This window comes from Toxotes jaculatrix, chromosome 20, assembly GCF_017976425.1.
Source record: "Toxotes jaculatrix isolate fToxJac2 chromosome 20, fToxJac2.pri, whole genome shotgun sequence".
Classification (NCBI taxonomy): Eukaryota; Metazoa; Chordata; class Actinopteri; family Toxotidae; genus Toxotes; species Toxotes jaculatrix.
Genome location: NC_054413.1, coordinates 1,244,453 through 1,264,135, shown reverse-complemented (window position 1 = coordinate 1,264,135; position 19,683 = coordinate 1,244,453). Strand labels below are relative to the sequence as shown.

Genomic DNA, 19,683 nt, shown 5'->3' with positions numbered 1-19,683 from the left:
GTCTTTTAAAACCTCATCAAATGTTTTTTTATTTAACTTAAAACCTTAATCTCAAACCTGTTAACTGTTGAATAAATGTACTGGATCAAAAAGAACAAAAAGAAAAATATTACCCACTAAAATGTTGTGGAACAGAAGAATAAAGGAGCATCAGATAGAAATGCAAGTACCTCAGTTACTTTCTCCCAATGTGCATAAAACAGCACGTCAGTAAGAGTCAGTACGACAAAATTAAAAAAAAGATTATGTGTTAAACTTGCTGCACTTGGTTAATGTGTTAGTTAATTTGATGTGTTACTGGTTAACTTGTTCTATGACGCCGTCGTCCGAGGAGGAAATAAATGCTCCAGAAATACCAAAGTTCAAAGTACGACAGTGAGACCAAAGTATCTGAAGCTGCGGAGACATTTTCATGTGCAGGGTGTTTGTGTGTCCTTCCACCTGCTTTTACAGGAGGATCTAGACACAAATCTCCTGTTGACTTTGTGACAAATCTGCATTAATTACTGATCCACGTCTCGAGCACAGAGCAGACGTTTGGGTTTGAACAGTAGCAGGGACCGTGTGTGCGTCTGAACCTCGGCAGTGTATGTTTCCTAACTGCTCAGTAACGTTGTTGTTGTGTGTGTTGTGACTCTGGTTCAGGCGGTTTGTTGGTGCGAGACCGGAAATGCATGTGTGTGATGGAAACGCTGCTGCCGAGCGGCTGGACGAGTCCGTGGCCTCCAGCTGCTCCAGAAACACCCAGAGGCTCCACGCTCCGGGCCTCAGCTGTGCACTCTCCTCCAGTGACAACAATCAGAGCAGCAGAGTCAAGTTTCCAACAGCCGTTTATCTGCTGATGAGACAGAATCAAAACCAGCAGCTCAGTGATATCAGCTCGGACGAGGAGCCTTCGGTCACAAAGTGAGATCACTTCTCGTTTTTCATGAAAGAAACTGTTTGACTCTTTACGCTTCTGTCTGAGAAGATTGAGATCAATGTCCAGTTTCCTTTTCAAGATATTTCATCATAACCAGATATTTTTAGTGGTGCGACATGACGATCTCTCAGTTTATTTTTTTTCTTTTGAATTCTGGGTAAAATCATCTCTGCAGTGACACAGTAAATATGAAAATGGAGCCAAAACAGCTGATGATCTCACACAAGCTAAACTTTTCATTTCAGACTTGTGTGTGTGAGGACAAGCAGTATGGGACATCCTATAAATCTATAGACCCCAGCATGGACCGTACAGTAAGTTCTGATCATTCATGTCACATCAGGTCGTGCTGCTCTTCAGTTACATATAAGTGATGGAACAATATAATCCACAGGCTGCGACGCTTTTGTCGAAGAGTCGCCGCTGGGCGGGAAACCAGAGCGGGATTATTCCGGCCCAGAGATGAGAAAAGTCTTTTACCTGCTGGACGTCAGCGCTTAGAAGAGGTTAGAAGATCTACGTTTGCTTTCGTGTCATAAACGCTGTTAAAGTTCAGCAGGACAAAGGTCGTCCTAAAGCTGGACGTTTAAATCCCGTCGGTCAGAGAGAACAGTTCAGTGTGAAACAGCTTTAACAGTCAGACCACATGAAAGAATTCCTGTTTTCGTTTGTTTGATTGTTTGTTTGTTTGTTTGTTTGATTGTTTGATTGTTTGTTTGTCTGTCTTAACTCGGTGATGGAGTCACACTCAGTGCAGGTTGTAAATTACACTCTTTTATTGTACAGTATGTTCACATCTACACCGACTTCACCCGGACTCAAACTTTTCCGTTTTAATCACAGAAAGTCAAACACTCGAATCACATTGGCACATTCAGCCGTTCACCTTTGTACTGACTGTATGATGAGAGCTTTGTCGGCGATGGTCCCAGTGGGACTGAATCTGTAACCGTGCATCACAGTGTTGTTCCGTTTCAGTGACACTGTTTAAGTGTGTAAAGCTTCTGCTCTTGTGTGAAGCAATCAAGTTTTTATTTCCTGTAAAAGTGATTCGGTGAGGAAGAGACGTTTGAATGAAACACTTCCTAAATATTAAAAGACGATTTGGGGAAAGTGAAACGTTCTGTTTCTTCTTTAGCCTCATGTACAAGAGGTGAAGCCGTTTCTCTGATACATATGTGTATCGTAACTGTCACATAACTGATGTGGAGTGTTGATATTTTTCTGTGGAGAAGGAGAAAGAATCAGAAACACTGAAGTAAATACACCATCAGGACTCAGCCTGTCCAGCAGGGGGAGGTAAAGCACCAAGATCAAGTTAGTTCGTCAGCGAAATGTTTCACTGTCACCAGCTAGTTTGTCTATTTGAAGCTGTGTGAGGTGAACACATGAATATGAGGATGTTGATAACTGACGTAAGAAGCCAGAGACTTATTTTACATGAACTGACAGAAAAATTTACTGTTTAAATAAAAATAAAAACACGTTTAACATGAACTCTGCTCAGACGTGACCTCTGTCTGCACACAGACCAAACTACACTCATTTTTTCTTCACTTGAGAGTAGATGTCCTCTGGGCCGTCAGCGGTCTGTGTGGGTCTCTTTCCTGTCTGGGACACGTTGACCTGTGCATACACCGTGTCCTGCTGCTGTCCACTGTCCTGCAGCGAGACAGAGGACGGTTCAGGTCTCAGCCTGGAGAAGTTGATCTCTCCGTAGTGGATGTTCTCCTCCTCTGTTTTCCGGGCTGAGTCTTCAGCGGGCAGCTCTTCAGCTGTTTGACTCTGGAAAAAAACAAATCAATCAGGAAACGTGTTGAGGTTGAACCTTCCCTGTTCCTTTCATCACAAACTGCTCTGACGAAGCTGTGAGTCGAGGGAACAATGACTCGTTAGGGTTTTCCCACCTGAGTCTTCTGTGCAGCTGGATGCATCTTTAAACGCCTGAAAGACACGAGAGGCTGTTTTAGGTTAAATATACAGTGAACCAGTAAAGACGAGCTGAGACGAACGGGGAGCAGACGTCATTGGATGAGCTGAGGCAAGTCATCTGCTTTGATGTGTGATACTCACCAAACCCAGAGACCCAGGCAGACGAGAAGGATGATGCCAAAGATTCCTCCAAGAACTGGTTCCCATCTACCATCAGCTGAACCTCAGAGAAACAAAGCAAATATAAGTGACTACATTAAAAGAAGAAGAAGAAGAAAACGTCTGCAGCCGTTGCTCAGAGATCAAAGTGAACTGAGTCCAATTCAGTATTTACCGTTCAGATTCAGACGGATCGTTGGTGACGTCTGATTACCGAGGGCGTTGGTGGCCACGCAGAAATAAACTCCTTCATCTGTGGCGTTGAAACCATAAACGCCATCTTCAGATACATTGATGGATCCACCTGGGATCTGCTTGAACCAGGTGAATCGGCTGATGGGAGGATTGGCTCTGCTGGAGCAGGTCAGGTTACCTGCTGACACCACACCTGATGGACTGATGGATGCTGAGGTGTCCTTGGGGGCATCTGGGCAAAATGTAAAAAGACAGAGGAGAGAGGAGGAGCATCAGGCCCTGCATGGAAACCAGCTGACAGCTCATGAATCTTGAGGTGCTGAAGGGTTTCTTACATGAGACACTGAGAGTCACTTTGCCCTCTGCTGGTGAGACACCTGTCCCTTCATTCACAGGATACATGGCAGAGCAGGAGATGCTGCGTCCATCATCTTTGTCTGACAGAGTGATGGTCTCCTGGATTTTAACTGTAAAGGTTCCATCTGTGTTTTGCTCCAGTTTGTTCTGAGACTCATGTCTAAGAGTCCAGTTGAGTGTGGGAGGGGAGTGTGGACAGGGAGAGACAGCTGAGCAGGTGATACCCACAGACTCATTCTCCTTCAGATCATCAGATCCTGAGATGTGAATCCTGGGGCTCGGAGCAGAATCTGTGGTGAAACAACAAACACTCGTTTTGTGGAGGAAGAGTCACAGCAGATGATTACAGCTGATCCTGAGGGAAGCACCAACGTCTGAAGCACGTTTCACCACAGGTCAGACTTTTCCTTCACAACCATGAATGTGAAGCTCACGATGCTGAAGGAGACGTCAGAGGATTCACTGAACTTACAGACACTTTTATCATCGACCTGCTTTATTGGATCTGTGCATTTATTGAACAGCCACAGTTACTGGTTACCTCAGAGTTTACATACAAATGATAAGGTTACATGACACAGAGTTAAAGAGTTAAATATAAAAACTGTGTAGTTCCTCGTCTCATTTCACACGTCTGTGAGTTTCCCCTCTGAACTCCTCACATGGTCTCCAGTAAATAACCGTTTGTACTAAAACTGAATTCAGTCAGAACATTTCCACAAGTTAAACTTCTTCTTCTAAACAATGAGGTTTAAACTTTAAACAACAAACTTACCTTTAACTGTTATTGTAACAGGATCACAAACAGCTGTCGCCCTGAACGGCCTGCTCTCTATTCTGAAGTAGTAAGTAGTCTCTGTGTTAGCTGTGGTTAAATTGGAAAACACAGTGGTGCAGTTTTGCTGAGTCAGGTTTCCAGTGATGTTCGCTGCATATTTGTTCACTTTCCCACTGACGTTGAAAATCACGTTGTTTGGATTCACCTGAAATCTGGGCTCATTTATAATCCACACTCCAGAGGAAGCTGTGTTACTGTTAAAGCCTTTTTCAGTTGTACCACTAAAGTTACATGGGATTTGCAAACATGATCCTCTCAGTGCTTCCATCTCCTTTGGTGCAGTAATGAAGAGGGCTGACTCCTGAGGACATTCAGCCAAAGCTCCTGTAAAACCAGATTCATGATTAACATCATGTGATTCATGTAACATGGAGGTGAAAGTAAACTGAGCAGACTTCAGCAGCAGAGTGTTGCATCATGGTCTTTTTTCTTAATGATTCGTTTTGATTGTTGTACAATGATTGTTGACTGTGGGTAAACACCCTCAGTCAGTGCTGTCACAGAGATAGAAACAGACCATAATATTCAGCTCAAAGTGACTGAAGCAGCAGCTCACCTGACAGAAAGAAGAGGCTCAGCAGCACGCTGGCTGTCACCATGTTCACACACTGGACCAAAGTCATCACCTGGATTTACAAACACAACCATTCAGTGGATTTTACCAAACACTGACATCAGGAGCTTCTCCTGTGCAGCCGCTCGTCTCTGAGTTGTGAGTTTGTGACGAACATCATGTGCAGAGCTGCACAGTGAAACATCACGTTTCACATCGACGGAGAACGTTTCCACAGACGCCGAGCTAAAGTTTCACGAGTGTCGTTCTGCTGAACTGAACCACAGCCAATAAAATGACCACATATCACATCAGGTGTTTTTCAGTGTCTGAACAGTAACAACAGGATTTAACTCTCTACGTTAACAAGGCTCAGAGTAAAACGTCTCACCAAACGAGCCACAGCAGAGAAGCAGCAGCACAGATCCTCTGAGGCGAAGGGACGAGCTGATGCTGATGCTGATGTGCAATGAACTCATTACTCAACTTCCCTGTTTAGGAAACTTCCTGTGATACCAGACCAATGAGCAGGTCCACATGGTTTTTATAGCAAAGACATGCAAATGCACACATTTTCTGCTCATGGACTGTGAATAGATTTAACCCTGACTCACAGCAGGTCTCAGTTCTGTGCAGACACTTCTGTGTTTTACACACCACAGTAACAGCAGTTAGTGATAATGACATAACTAAAATAATACGTTCATACATAATTCCACACACATGTTGTTATTGCAGTGAATATTTGTTTGCAGTCACTGTGACTCACAGCTTCCTTTGTTTCTGCTGCTGTGCTTCACTGGGCTGATGGAGGGAAATGACTTTCCTCGCTTCACATGTTTTATTGGTGTTTTTATCACTTTCTAACCAAATAACACGATGAGTTGTAGTGAAATGCATTTTCTCAGAGCCTGTTCAGGAGTCACCGTCCAGCAGAAGACACGGGTCTGTGAACCGACGTGGACAATGAGACGGAGGGAAGGTCAAAACATCAGTCCTCTGAAGGTGTTTCAGGAAAAAGCTAATAAAGGTATAATTAACACATTGATGTGAACATTTTACATTGTGAAACTGTGAAGACTGAAAATACCACAAGCTTCCTGAACTTATCAGTTTCTGCTGATGTGCTGTGTCACAGCGTGTGGGGCTGCAGACGACTGAATAACACAGTTTCTTCTATTTATTTTTGAATTTCCTCTGTTGTCGAAAACAACCTCCCACAGCAACTTGTCTCCATGAACGTGACTTTTATTACAACATTTTCTTCATTACAACACATTTATCATCACACTCAAAAAGGAGCAACGGGACCAACGTTAAAAGATCCGTGTCGCAGTGCCGTGAATGGACATGTTCAAATCCAGAGCTGATGCCTTCACCTTCGGCTTCTCACTCATTAATATGCACATGAACTAAAATCAGGCAAACAACACATAAAAAACATGTCAAAAATAATCCTGTCTTGAAAATGCAGAAGAGACTAGTTCCCTATTCACACACCACACACACCACACACACACACAAACGCGCTGATAACTGGCACAAAAGAGGAAGTGAACAAAACTTCATTTTCATGCTCAGTTATTTTACATGAACTGACAGAAAAATTTACAGTTTAAATAAAAATAAAAACACGTTTAACGTGAACTCTGCTCAGACGTGCCCTCTGTCTGCACACAGACCAAACTACACTCATTTTTTCTTCACTTGAGTGTAGATGTCCTCTGGGCCGTCAGCGGTCTGTGTGGGTCTCTTTCCTGTCTGGGACACTTTGACCTGTGCATACACCGTGTCCTGCTGCTGTCCACTGTCCTGCAGCGAGACAGGGGACGGTTCAGGTCTCAGCTTGGAGAATTCGATCTGTCCGTAGTGGATGTATTCCTCCTCTGTTTTCCGGGCTGAGTCTTCAGCAGGCAGCTCTTCAGCTGTTTGACTCTGCAGAAACATGAAATGTTGTGAGTAGTTGGAGTTGGACCTTCTTCTGGACTTTTACTGGATACAGCAGCAAAATGTCCTAATGTCTGTCACAAAAACCTGTTGTCTTGCATCAAACAGGATGTTTTGTCACACTTGTTGTGTTTCTTCACATTTTTACCGATGGAGGATCTGTCATCAGGCCGTCAGCCCAAAAGCTTCCCCATGTAAAGTAAATTTGTGTTTTCCTACCTGATGTTGTTCTGCAGTTGGCTGTGTGGACTTTAAACGCCTCCAACACACGACAGCACTGAAAGATAAACCAGCTCTGAGAAATCAGAGGATTTGTCCCCGAACAGAATCAAACATCCAGATGACTTTCGAGAGTTTTAGAGTTCAGCACTTTATTCAGAGCATAAACTGAATGTGGATGTAATTATCCGACGTGGAGCTCGCTGGTTGTAGCCGGTTAGCATGCAGGAGTTAAAAACAAATTAAAAGTGTGTTTGATCAGTTGAGAGATGCTTTAGATCAGAGAGCGTGTGTTTCCTGTCACAAGGCCCAGCACAGCGTGGCCTGATGCCTGAATGATAAACACAAACGTCTGGACTCACGTGTGCCTTCATCTTAAATGAGGCTTTAGCTGCAACTTTAGTTCTACAAAGTGAGTCACTTCAGCAATTTGTAAAACTCACCAGACACAGAGAAGCAGGCAGATGAGCAGGACGATCCCAATGATTCCTCCAAGACCCAGTGAAGATTTATTAGCTGAACCTCAGAGAAACAAACCAAATATAAGTGACTGCATAAAAAGAAGAAGAAGAAGAAAACCTGTGCAGCCGTTGCTCAGAGATCAAAGTGAACTGAGTCCAGTTCAGTATTTACCGTTAAAATTCAGACGGATCGTTGGTGACGTCTGATTACCGAGGGCGTTGGTGGCCACGCAGAAATAAACTCCTTCATCTGTGGCGTTGAAACTGTAAATGTCTCGTTCAGATACATTGATGGATCCACCTGTGGTCTGCTTGAACCAGGTGAAGCGGCTGATGGGAGGATTGGCTCTGCTGGAGCAGGTCAGGTTCACCCGGGTACCTGCTGACACCCCACCTGATGGACTGATGGATGCTGAGGTGTCCTTGGGGACATCTGGGCAAAATGTAAAAAGACAGAGGAGAGAGGAGGAGCATCAGGCCCTGCATGGAAACCAGCTGACAGCTCATGAATCTTCAGGTGCTGAAGGGTTTCTTACATGAGACACTGAGAGTCACTTTGCCCTCTGCTGGTGAGACACCTGTCCCTTCATTCACAGGATACATGGCAGAGCAGGAGATGCTGCGTCCATCATCTTTGTCTGACAGAGTGATGGTCTCCTGGATTTTAACTGTAAAGGTTCCATCTGTGTTTTGCTCCAGTTTGTTCTGAGACTCATGTCGGAGAGTCCAGGAGAGTGTGGGAGGGGACTGTGGACAGGGAGAGACAGCTGAGCAGGTGATACCCACAGACTCATTCTCCTTCTGATCACCTGAGATGTGAATCCTGGGGCTCGGAGCAGAATCTGTGGTGAAACAACAAACACTCGTTTTACACCAAAGAAAACAAACGGTTTGTGTCAGCTCAACATCTGAGAAACAAACTCAACATCTCAGAAAAACATTCAAACCTGAGACCTCACTGTTTAAAAGTCTCTGGATGGGATAAGGAAAACACTCACTGAGCACTTTATTAGGAACACCTGAGCACCTGCTTATTCAGATACAGGCCCGGAGCTTCGCTTCATGTTCACACCAAACATCAGAATGAGGATAAAATGTGTCTCACAGCTGTGGTGAGCGAATGAACAACACGTCCAACACAGGCTCTGAACCGCTGCCTTGTATCAACAGTCCAGGCTGGTGGTGGTGGTGTGATGGTGTGAGGGTGTGATGGTGTGGGGGGTTTCCTGCTTCACTTTGGGTCTTAATATCAGCCGTGGTCTGAATGTCCCCGTCTGTCTGAGTGTTGTCTCTGAACATGTTCTTCTAACGGCGCCTTCCAGCAGGATAATGCTCCGTGACACAAAGCTAAAGCCTCAGAATGGTTTCCTGAACAACAGAGAGTTCAGTGACCACACCTGGATCCAGTCAACCACCTTGGGGATGTGGTAGAACCGGAGATTGGCAGTGATGTGATGAATCATGTGGACGTGGAGCAGAAGCTCAGAGGAAGGTTTCCAACATGCTGTGGAATGAGTGAGAGCAAAGGGAGGAAGGACCCAGAGTCAGTGTGGAGCTGCTGATGAAGAGCTCAGTGAGGGTACAGTATGATCCGCGGTGTCGAACGTTCACTCAGGACGTTTGAAACGACAGCGTGACTCTTACTGATGATAACCTCACATGAATCGTTCAGTTTGACAGTGAAGGTTGGGGACATGGAGTCCCTGTCTCATGTCAAAGCCAAAGCTCCGACAACAACATTAAAAACAAACTAATAAAAATTAAAACTCTTACCTCGAACATTTATTTGAACAGGGTGACACGAAGCTGTCGCCTTGAACCGCTCGTTCTCGATTCTGAAGAAGTAACTGTCTGTGTTAGCTGTGGTTAAACTGGAAAACAGAGTGGTGCAGTTTTTCTGACTCAGGTTTCCAGTGATGTTTGCTGCATATTTGTTCACTGTCCCAGTACCATTGAAAATCACGTTGTCCCGATTCTGGTCAAATCTGGAGTCGTTTTTAATCCACACTCCAAAGGAAGCTCTGTTACTGTCAAAGCCTTCAGATTCAGGTCTAAAGGTACATGGGATTTGCAAACAAGATCCTCTCAGTGCTTCCATCTTCTGTGGTGCAGTAATGAAGAGGTCTGGATTCCTGGAACATTGAGCCAAAGCTCCTGTAAAACCAGATTCATGATTCACAAAGAGAAGAAAGCAAAAGCTCATGATCTTATTATGTGTCATGCTGATTGCTGACTGTTCAATATTGAACTTCTCAGTCATGAGCAGATTTGTTCTAAATGAAGCTCAGGTTGTGAATAATCTGAGTAATGTCACCGGATAAGTGACGAGCGCTCACCTGAAACAGAGAGGATGCTCAGTAACAAGCTGACCATCGCCATGTTCACAGGCAGAAACTCGTTTCCTGGATTCACACACATAAGAAAGCTGTTAGTTTTCCATTGTTTTAATCGCTTCTTTCTTTGTCTTTTAAAGCAACTTCCCTTCTGCGGTTTCAAATTTGCCTCATAGCGGCAGAGTTCACCATCAGTGCCGTACACCAAAAATCACGACATGAACGTTTTAGTTTAAGAACAGGAACAGAAGTAAAATGTTTCTTACCAAATGTGCCCACAGCTAAAAAAATGGGGAAAGGGAGAAGAAGTGTGCTGATGTTAGAGCCAAGTGAAGCAGGAGGTGAAGTTCAGCAGAGCTAAACTCAGCTGCTTCTGTAAGAAAGAAGGAGGAGCTGCTTTAAAATAAACTCAGTGTGTTTGGCTGCGAACCTGCTCGACATCATGTGACCTCTGTGACCAACATCCTGATGAAATATGGACAATTCTGATCTTGCTGCTCATTTCCTGTGTGTCAAGAGATCAGATAGTTCGTCATCTTTAGGTTTCAAATCACTAATTTTATATCTCATTACAGACAAATATACTCCACCTCCTGTGGAGTATGTTCCATACCTCACAATAACATAATTAGATTGATAGATACTTTATTCATCTCTAAGGGAAATTCACTTTACACAGGTGAAAGTCTGAAGTAAATTCCTGTGGTTCACTGGTGAAATGTTTTTGTTGTGTAAGTTATATCGGCATTCGGCCGCAGTTAAATTTAACACATCTCACCTTCATCCACTGGAAACAGCCGTGCGTCACAACCCACCCCTGAGGGGGCAGTTTTTCTGCCCTTTCAGATTGTGTTGAGCACTTTCTGAACTCTTTGTGGACACACTTTGTCTCCTGTTTCCCTTCAGAAATCCCCTGTGTTTCCCCATAAGTGGACTTTTGAGTTTGGGACTTGAGTTTGTATTTTCTCTCCTTCTCCTTCTTTTTAGTTGCTGTGGCCTTATCAGTGATTTTGACTGTAATAAAAGTCATCATCAGTTTTGTCTGTCTTGCGTGTCTGCATCTTGGTCGTCTCGTTATTACAAAGTCGAAGCATCTTTTTGATTTTGTAGAAACGCCATGGATCAGTCGAACATGAGCTGAATTATTAAAGAAGATGTTTTTACTTCTGTGTTTCAATGACTTCAACAGAGAAGCAGATGGATGACAGTTAAATCATCCATCATCATCATCATCATCATAAAACACTCTGTAGCTCCATTGTGTGGTGTAATGGAGAACTGCAGCTTTAATTCCACTTTAAATATCCATATTGTACATTGATATGAAGATACAGCAGCTGTCTGCAGGTACAATTTTATCAAGGTGTCCTTCATGTGTTTCATGTTTTTCTGTTTTTCATATGTTATAGTGATTATATTCTGGAACAGACTGTTATTAGTGTTATTGACTTTAGAGATTAACTTTAGGCATCATTCTTTTGTTGTGTTGTGCTGAGGAATAGTTGCAGTAAAGTGTGTGTTCTTCAGTGTGTTTGGTTGTCATGCTTTCAGCTTGCTTGTTCCTGTGAAGTTAATTTTGAAAGGAATGAAAAAATGAAACGTAAACAATTAAAAAAACAAAAAAATCAAATTTTAATTCAACCTGTTCAAACCAAGAGAGACGATAACCAACACACCACGTTAAAAAGCTGATCTGTGGGATCTGTGTGAGCACTACACACACACACGATTTCCCTTTAAATGCTGAGGGGAAGGGGAGGAGCTTCAGTGACCAGGTGATCCAGGTAAAAACTGGGAGCAAACAGTAAAACATTAACCTGAAGATTTCCACTGAGCTCGGACTCTGTGTTGAGTGGACGGATCAAACCTGAGGCTGAGGCAGGGTGAGTGTTAATACAACATTACTCTTATTTTACTGTCAAAGTTTCTCCCTGTGGACTGTGGAGGGAACATGAAACAAACCAACCAGCTGAGCTGCACATGAGGACTCGCTCAGTCTCAGGTGTGACTCTCAAACAGACTTGTTTGTCCTGATTCTTGTGTTTATGAGCTCAGAAGATGAGTGTTTGTGTGAAGGAAGACGAGGACAGACCAGTCTCCAGGGTCCATCTGTCTGTCTATGAAGAGTGACTGGTCCAAAGAGTTTCCTCTGATCTTCAGTAATGAACCTGGACCCTCAGACACAAAGTAAGAGGACTGCTCCAAACTAACGGCCTGGATGAAAGCAGACTTTCACTGGATTTCAGCAGCAGGGAGGTCGTGTCTGACGTCACACAGGAGTCATCGGTCAACGTGCTGCTGACAAACCTCATCCGGGGGAATCTGCTTCCCTCGGCTCTGGTCTGGATAACTTCCCGACCGGCGGCGGCCAATCAGATCCCTCCTACGTGCGTGGACAGGGTAACAGAAATGGGTGTGGGTGTGTCCTGATGATCCAGAGGATGAGGCACCAGAAGCAGCTTGTGTATACAGAGAATCACACACTGGCCTTTTTAACTACTGTGAACGTGTGAAGTCTGTTGTTATTTTGGTTTGTTTGCTTTGCTCTGCAGCTCCATCATGTGGTTTGATGGAGAATTGCAGCAAATTTCACATTAAATTTTCAACCATGTTGTAGATTGATATGAAGATGCAGCTGCCTGACTGCAGATACAAGGTTACATGATCAAGTTAAGGTGTCATTAATGTGTTTTATGTTATTTTTCCGTTTTTGACCTTATGTCATAATACTGATTATATTCTGTAAGAGACTGTGTTGTTTGTATTTTTGATATGAGGAGGCACCATTCTTGGTGTTGTGTTATATTTCAAATGTAAAATAGTTTGATTCTTTCTGTATGTTTTGGTCTTTATTTAACATGTTTCTATGATTTTATCCTGTAAGACATTTTTTTTATTTGAAGAAAACAGAGTGTGTTGGATCCACCGGTGAAATTAAAGTATTAGAATGGAGATATACTTAATATACTTAATTCCACATGATAATGGAAGTAAGTACTGTGCTTCACTTGTGACAGTTTGAAACCAGCTGGGGGTTTTCTTTCTGTTCCTCATTGACAGTGCAAATCTGAAAATCTGGCAGCCAAAGCCATAACACCCAAAGGTTCAGGACTCACCCTGTATCAAAGTGTACAGGATGAGAAGTTTCTATTTTCATACACAACAAAAACGATGTAGTGTCAAATTCACTGGTTCTCATCTGAGTGTGGTCCAAGCAGCATATTTAGTTTATTTAATGTCACCAGAAGTAAGAAGTCTGGACCAGATATAACTGCAAACATTGTATTTAGGTTTATTTAATTTAAATAATTTAAAACTTTTTAATAATTCAGAATGTTCCTGTGTTTGCTTTCGTTGTTTTTTTAGGGCCCGAGCACCGAGTGGTGCGAAGGCCCTATTGTTTTTGTAATGTTTATTATTATTATTAGGGCCCGAGCACCGAGTGGTGCGAAGGCCCTATTGTTTTTGTAGTGTTTATTATTATTATTATTAGGGCCCGAGCACCGAGTGGTGCGAAGGCCCTATTGTTTTTGTAATGTTTATTATTATTATTATTATTATTAGGGCCCGAGCACCGAGTGGTGCGAAGGCCCTATTGTTTTTCTAATGTTTATTATTATTATTATTATTATTATTATTCCTCCCAAACAACTGCATTTTTCAACCCCTTCCCATGCTCTAAAACGCCTGAAATTTTGCACACTCATCAGGTTTGGTGAAAAATTTGATATTTTGTGGTCCTTGTAAATGGGGGGGGCAAAATGGCTCCGCAGCGCCCCCTTGAAATTTTCAAAACCCCCCTCCCATTGGGCTTAGTTTGTCATAGGTGCATGAAAATTGGTACACATGTTGATCATACCGAGACACACCAAAAAGTCTCTTGACACCATGACCTCAACCCAACAGGAAGTCCGCCATTGTGGTCGGAAGTTGGCGATTTTGGCGAATTACACCATTGGTATGCGGACGAACTCGTGCTAGGGATTTCACCCGATCCACTTCATATTTGGTGGACCTCACCTCAAGACCATGATGATCAAAAGTTATCACAGAGTTTTCTCTAAGTTAAAGGGCGTGGCCTCTGTGGCCCGCCAAAGTTTGGTGGCGTTTGGTGAATTTGCCATGACATTTTGAATGGCTCTCACGTCCACATACTTTATCCAAACATCTTCAAACTTCATGAGCATGATCAGGGCTCTGCCCTGAACGCCTCCATATGTCAAACTCCCGCCTTACTCGTGGCGTCCCCTGCTGGTAACAGGAAATGACCTATTTTTACTCTGAAGTGTACTGCTCCTTAATAGTTGACACCATCGGCTTGGTTTCTGCTCTACAACCTTCCCAACTACTTGGTGAAGCTACATTATGAAGGCCGTGAAGCTGGGTGCAATGGCATCTGTGTGGCGGCGCGGCAACTGACGATCCCTCGCCGTGAAATTACGTTTGGATTTGTAATGACCTTAACGACCTCCTATGATCATAAAAATTCATACACACGTTCTTGGGGGCTGGTCCTAGACTCTGGTGGGGTTTTTGTAATTGGGCGGGGCAAAATGGCTCAACGGCGCCCCCTTGAAGATTTAAAATACCCCTCTCCATATGGGTTTTTTTGGAATACGAAGATGAAAATCAGTACACATAAAGAACACTTCGGGACGCACAAAAAAGTCTCTTGACACCATGACCTCAACCCAGCAGGAAGTCAGCCATTTTGTTTTTGGCGGCCAAATTTGAGTGCTTTCCACCATTGGTATGCGGATGAACTCGTGCTAGGGATTTCACCCGATCAGCTTCATATCTGGTGGACCTCACCTCAAGACCATGATGATCAAAAGTTATCACAGAGTTTTCTCTAAGTTACAGGGTGTGGCCTCTGTGGCCCGCCAAAGTTTGGTGGCGTTTGGTGAATTTGCCATGACATTTTGAATGGCTCTCACGTCCACATACTTTATCCAAACATCTTCAAACTTTATGAGCATGATGAGGGCTCTGCCCTGAACGGCTCCATATGTCAAACCCCCGCCTTACTCGTGGCGCCCCCTGCTGGTAACAGGAAATAACCTATTTTTACTCTGAAGTGTACTGCTCCTTAATAGTTGACACCATCGGCTTGGTTTCTGCTCTACAACCTTCCCAACTACTTGGTGAAGCTACATTATAAAGGCCGTGAAGCTGGGTGCAATGGCATCTGTGTGGCGGCGCGGCAACTGACGATCCCTCGCCGTGAAATTACGTTTGGATTTGTAATGACCTTAACCACCTCCTATGATCATAAAAATTCATACACACGTTCTTGGGGGCTGGTCCTAGACTCTGATGGGGTTTTTGTAATTAGGCGGGGCAAAATGGCTCAACGGCGCCCCCTTGAATATTTAAAATACCCCTCTCCATATGGGTTTTTTTGGAGTACGAAGATGAAAATCAGTACACATAAAGAACACTTCCTGACGCACAAAAAAGTCTCTTGACACCATGACCTCAACCTAGCAGGAAGTCGGCCATTTTGTTTTTGGCGGCCAAATTTCACTGCTTTCCACCATTGGTATGCGGATGAACTCGTGCTAGGGATTTCACCCGATCAACTTCATATCTGGTGGACCTCACCTCAAGACCATGATGATCAAAAGTTATAACAGAATTTTCTCTAAGTTAAAGGGCGTGGCCTCTGTGGCTCGCCAAAGTTCGGTGGCGTTTGGTGAATTTGCCATGACATTTTGAATGGCTCTCACGTCCACATACTTTGTCCAAACATCTTCAAACTTTATGAGCATGATGAGGGCTCTGCCCTGAACGGCTCCATATGTCAAACTCCCGCCTTACTCGTGGCGCCCCCTGCTGGTAACAGGAAATAACCTGTTTGTACTATGACGTGTACTGGGGAGAAGAGGAGAGGACATAGGAGGACTCTGGTACTCTTGGCTGCTCCGGCTGCGACTCCCGCGGGTCGCAAGGGGTGCGAGGGCCCGTCATCGCTGCTTGCAGCTTTAATTATTATTATTATTATTATTCCTCCCAAACAACTGCATTTTTCAACCCCTTCCCATGCTCTAAAACGCCTGAAATTTTGCACAGTCATCAGGTCTGGTGAAAAATTTGATATTTTGTGGTCGTTGTAAATGGGGGGGGCAAAATGGCTCCGCAGCGCCCCCTTGAAATTTTCAAAACCCCCCTCCCATTGGGCTTAGTTTGTCATAGGTGCATGAAAATTGGTACACATGTTGATCATACCGAGACACACCAAAAAGTCTCTTGACACCATGACCTCAACCCAACAGGAAGTCCGCCATTGTGGTCGGAAGTTGGCGATTTTGGCGAATTACACCATTGGTATGCGGACGAACTCGTGCTAGGGATTTCACCCGATCCACGTCATATTTGGTGGACCTCACCTCAAGACCATGATGATCAAAAGTTATCACAGAGTTTTCTCTAAGTTAAAGGGCGTGGCCTCTGTGGCCCGCCAAAGTTTGGTGGCGTTTGGTGAATTTGCCATGACATTTTGAATGGCTCCCACGTCCACATACTTTATCCAAACATCTTCAAACTTTATGAGCATGATCAGGGCTCTGCCCTGAACGCCTCCATATGTCAAACTCCCGCCTTACTCGTGGCGTCCCCTGCTGGTAACAGGAAATGACCTATTTTTACTCTGAAGTGTACTGCTCCTTAATAGTTGACACCATCGGCTTGGTTTCTGCTCTACAACCTTCCCAACTACTTGGTGAAGCTACATTATAAAGGCCGTGAAGCTGGGTGCAATGGCATCTGTGTGGCGGCGCGGCAACTGACGATCCCTCGCCGTGAAATTACGTTTGGATTTGTAATGACCTTAACCACCTCCTATGATCCTAAAAATTCATACACACGTTCTTGGGGGCTGGTCCTAGACTCTGATGGGGTTTTTGTAATTGGGCGGGGCAAAATGGCTCAACGGCGCCCCCTTGAAGATTTAAAATACCCCTCTCCATATGGGTTTTTTTGGAATACAAAGATGAAAATCAGTACACATAAAGAACACTTCGGGACGCACAAAAAAGTCTCTTGACACCATGACCTCAATCCAGCAGGAAGTCAGCCATTTTGTTTTTGGCGGCCAAATTTGAGTGCTTTCCACCATTGGTATGCGGATGAACTCGTGCTAGGGATTTCACACGATCAACTTCATATCTGGTGGACCTCACCTCAAGACCATGATGATCAAAAGTTATAACAGACTTTTCTCTAAGTTAAAGGGTGTGGCCTCTGTGGCTCGCCAAATTTCGGTGGCGTTTGGTGAATTTGCCATGACATTTTGAATGGCTCTCACGTCCACATACTTTATCCAAACATTTTCAAACTTTATGAGCATGATGAGGGCTCTGCCCTGAACAGCTCCATATGTCAAACTCCCGCCTTACTCGTGGCGCCCCCTGCTGGTAACAGGAAATAACCTGTTTGTACTATGACGTGTACTGGGGAGAAGAGGAGAGGACGTAGGGGGACTCTGGTACTTGGCTGCGCCGGCTGCGACTCCCGCGGGTCGCAAGGGGTGCGAGGGCCCGTCATCGCTGCTTGCAGCTTTAATTATTATTAGGGCCCGAGCACCGAGTGGTGCGAAGGCCCTATTGTAATTCTAATGTTTATTATTATTAGGGCCCGAGCACCGAGTGGTGCGAAGGCCCTATTGTTTTTCTAATGTTTATTATTATTATTATTATTATTATTATTCCTCCCAAACAACTGCATTTTTCAACCCCTTCCCATGCTCTAAAACGCCTGAAATTTTGCACACTCATCAGGTCTGGTGAAAAATTTGATATTTTGTGGTCGTTGTAAATGGGGGGGGCCAAATGGCTCCGCAGCGCCCCCTTGAAATTTTCAAAACCCCCCTCCCATTGGGCTTAGTTTGTCATAGGTGCATGAAAATTGGTACACATGTTGATCATACCGAGACACACCAAAAAGTCTCTTGACACCATGACCTCAACCCAACAGGAAGTCCGCCATTGTGGTCGGAAGTTGGCGATTTTGGCGAAATACACCATTGGTATGCGGACGAACTCGTGCTAGGGATTTCACCTGATCCACTTCATATTTGGTGGACCTCACCTCAAGACTATGATGATCAAAAGTTATCAAAGGCTTTTCTCTAAGTTAAAGGGCGTGGCCTCTGTGGCCCGCCAAAGTTTGGTGGCGTTTGGTGAATTTGCCATGACATTTTGAATGGCTCTCACGTCCACATACTTTATCCAAACATCTTCAAACTTCATGAGCTTGATCAGGGCTCTGCCCTGAACGCCTCCATATGTCAAACTCCCGCCTTACTCGTGGCGTCCCCTGCTGGTAACAGGAAATGACCTATTTTTACTCTGAAGTGTACTGCTCCTTAATAGTTGACACCATCGGCTTGGTTTCTGCTCTACAACCTTCCCAACTACTTGGTGAAGCTACATTATAAAGGCCGTGAAGCTGGGTGCAATGGCATCTGTGTGGCGGCGCGGCAACTGACGATCCCTCGCCGTGAAATTACGTTTGGATTTGTAATGACCTTAACCACCTCCTATGATCCTAAAAATTCATACACACGTTCTTGGGGGCTGGTCCTAGACTCTGATGGGGTTTTTGTAATTGGGCGGGGCAAAATGGCTCAACGGCGCCCCCTTGAAGATTTAAAATACCCCTCTCCATATGGGTTTTTTTGGAGTACGAAGATGAAAATCGGTACACATAAAGAACACTTCCTGACGCACAAAAAAGTCTCTTGACACCATGACCTCAACCTAGCAGGTAGTCGGCCATTTTGTTTTTGGCGGCCAAATTTCAGTGCTTTCCACCATTGGTATGCGGACGAACTCGTGCTAGGGATTTCACCCGATCAACTTCATATCTGGTGGACCTCACCTCAAGACCATGATGATCAAAAGTTATCAAAGGCTTTTCTCTAAGTTAAAGGGCGTGGCCTCTGTGGCTCGCCAAAGTTCGGTGGCGTTTGGTGAATTTGCCATGACATTTTGAATGGCTCTCACGTCCACATACTTTATCCAAACATCTTCAAACTTCATGAGCATGATGAGGGCTCTGCCCTGAACGGCTCCATATGTCAAACTCCCGCCTTACTCGTGGCGCCCCCTGCTGGTAACAGGAAATAACCTGTTTGTACTATGACGTGTACTGGGGAGAAGAGGAGAGGACATAGGAGGACTCTGGTACTCTTGGCTGCGCCGGCTGCGACTCCCGCGGGTCGCAAGGGGTGCGAGGGCCCGTCATCGCTGCTTGCAGCTTTAATTATTATTATTATTATTATTCCTCCCAAACAACTGCATTTTTCAACCCCTTCCCATGCTCTAAAACGCCTGAAATTTTGCACACTCATCAGGTCTGGTGAAAAATTTGATATTTTGTGGTCCTTGTAAATGGGGGGGGCAAAATGGCTCCGCAGCGCCCCCTTGAAATTTTCAAAACCCCCCTCCCATTGGGCTTAGTTTGTCATAGGTGCATGAAAATTGGTACACATGTCGATTATACCGAGACACACCAAAAAGTCTCTTGACACCATGACCTCAACCCAACAGGAAGTCCGCCATTGTGGTCGGAAGTTGGCGATTTTGGCGAATTACACCATTGGTATGCGGACGAACTCGTGCTAGGGATTTCACCCGATCCACTTCATATTTGGTGGACCTCACCTCAAGACCATGATGATCAAAAGTTATCACAGAGTTTTCTCTAAGTTAAAGGGCGTGGCCTCTGTGGCCCGCCAAAGTTTGGTGGCGTTTGGTGAATTTTCC

The 19,683-nt window shown here is 44.4% G+C and overlaps 2 protein-coding genes across 2 annotated transcripts in view; one reads left to right on the top strand and one right to left on the bottom strand.

Annotated features, from left to right (window-relative positions):
• Window positions 1-19,683, top strand: part of LOC121200363 (protein NLRC3-like) — a 567,821-nt gene that overhangs the window by 17,927 nt on the left and 530,211 nt on the right. The window contains exon 6 of the mRNA XM_041065621.1: window positions 12,194-12,316. Coding sequence (XP_040921555.1) covers window positions 12,194-12,316 — 123 coding nt within the window. The remainder of the gene's footprint in view (window positions 1-12,193; window positions 12,317-19,683) is intronic.
• On the bottom strand, window positions 1,613-10,309 carry LOC121200462 (sialoadhesin-like). The gene is made up of 10 exons (XM_041065789.1): window positions 10,183-10,309; window positions 9,920-9,985; window positions 9,357-9,737; window positions 8,120-8,425; window positions 7,756-8,016; window positions 3,544-3,855; window positions 3,189-3,440; window positions 2,996-3,077; window positions 2,830-2,866; window positions 1,613-2,707 (listed from the first exon to the last, which is right to left on the bottom strand). The coding sequence occupies exons 2-10, from the start codon at window positions 9,960-9,962 to the stop codon at window positions 2,465-2,467; spliced, it is 1,917 nt and encodes a 638-aa protein (XP_040921723.1). The 5' UTR covers window positions 9,963-9,985; window positions 10,183-10,309; the 3' UTR covers window positions 1,613-2,464.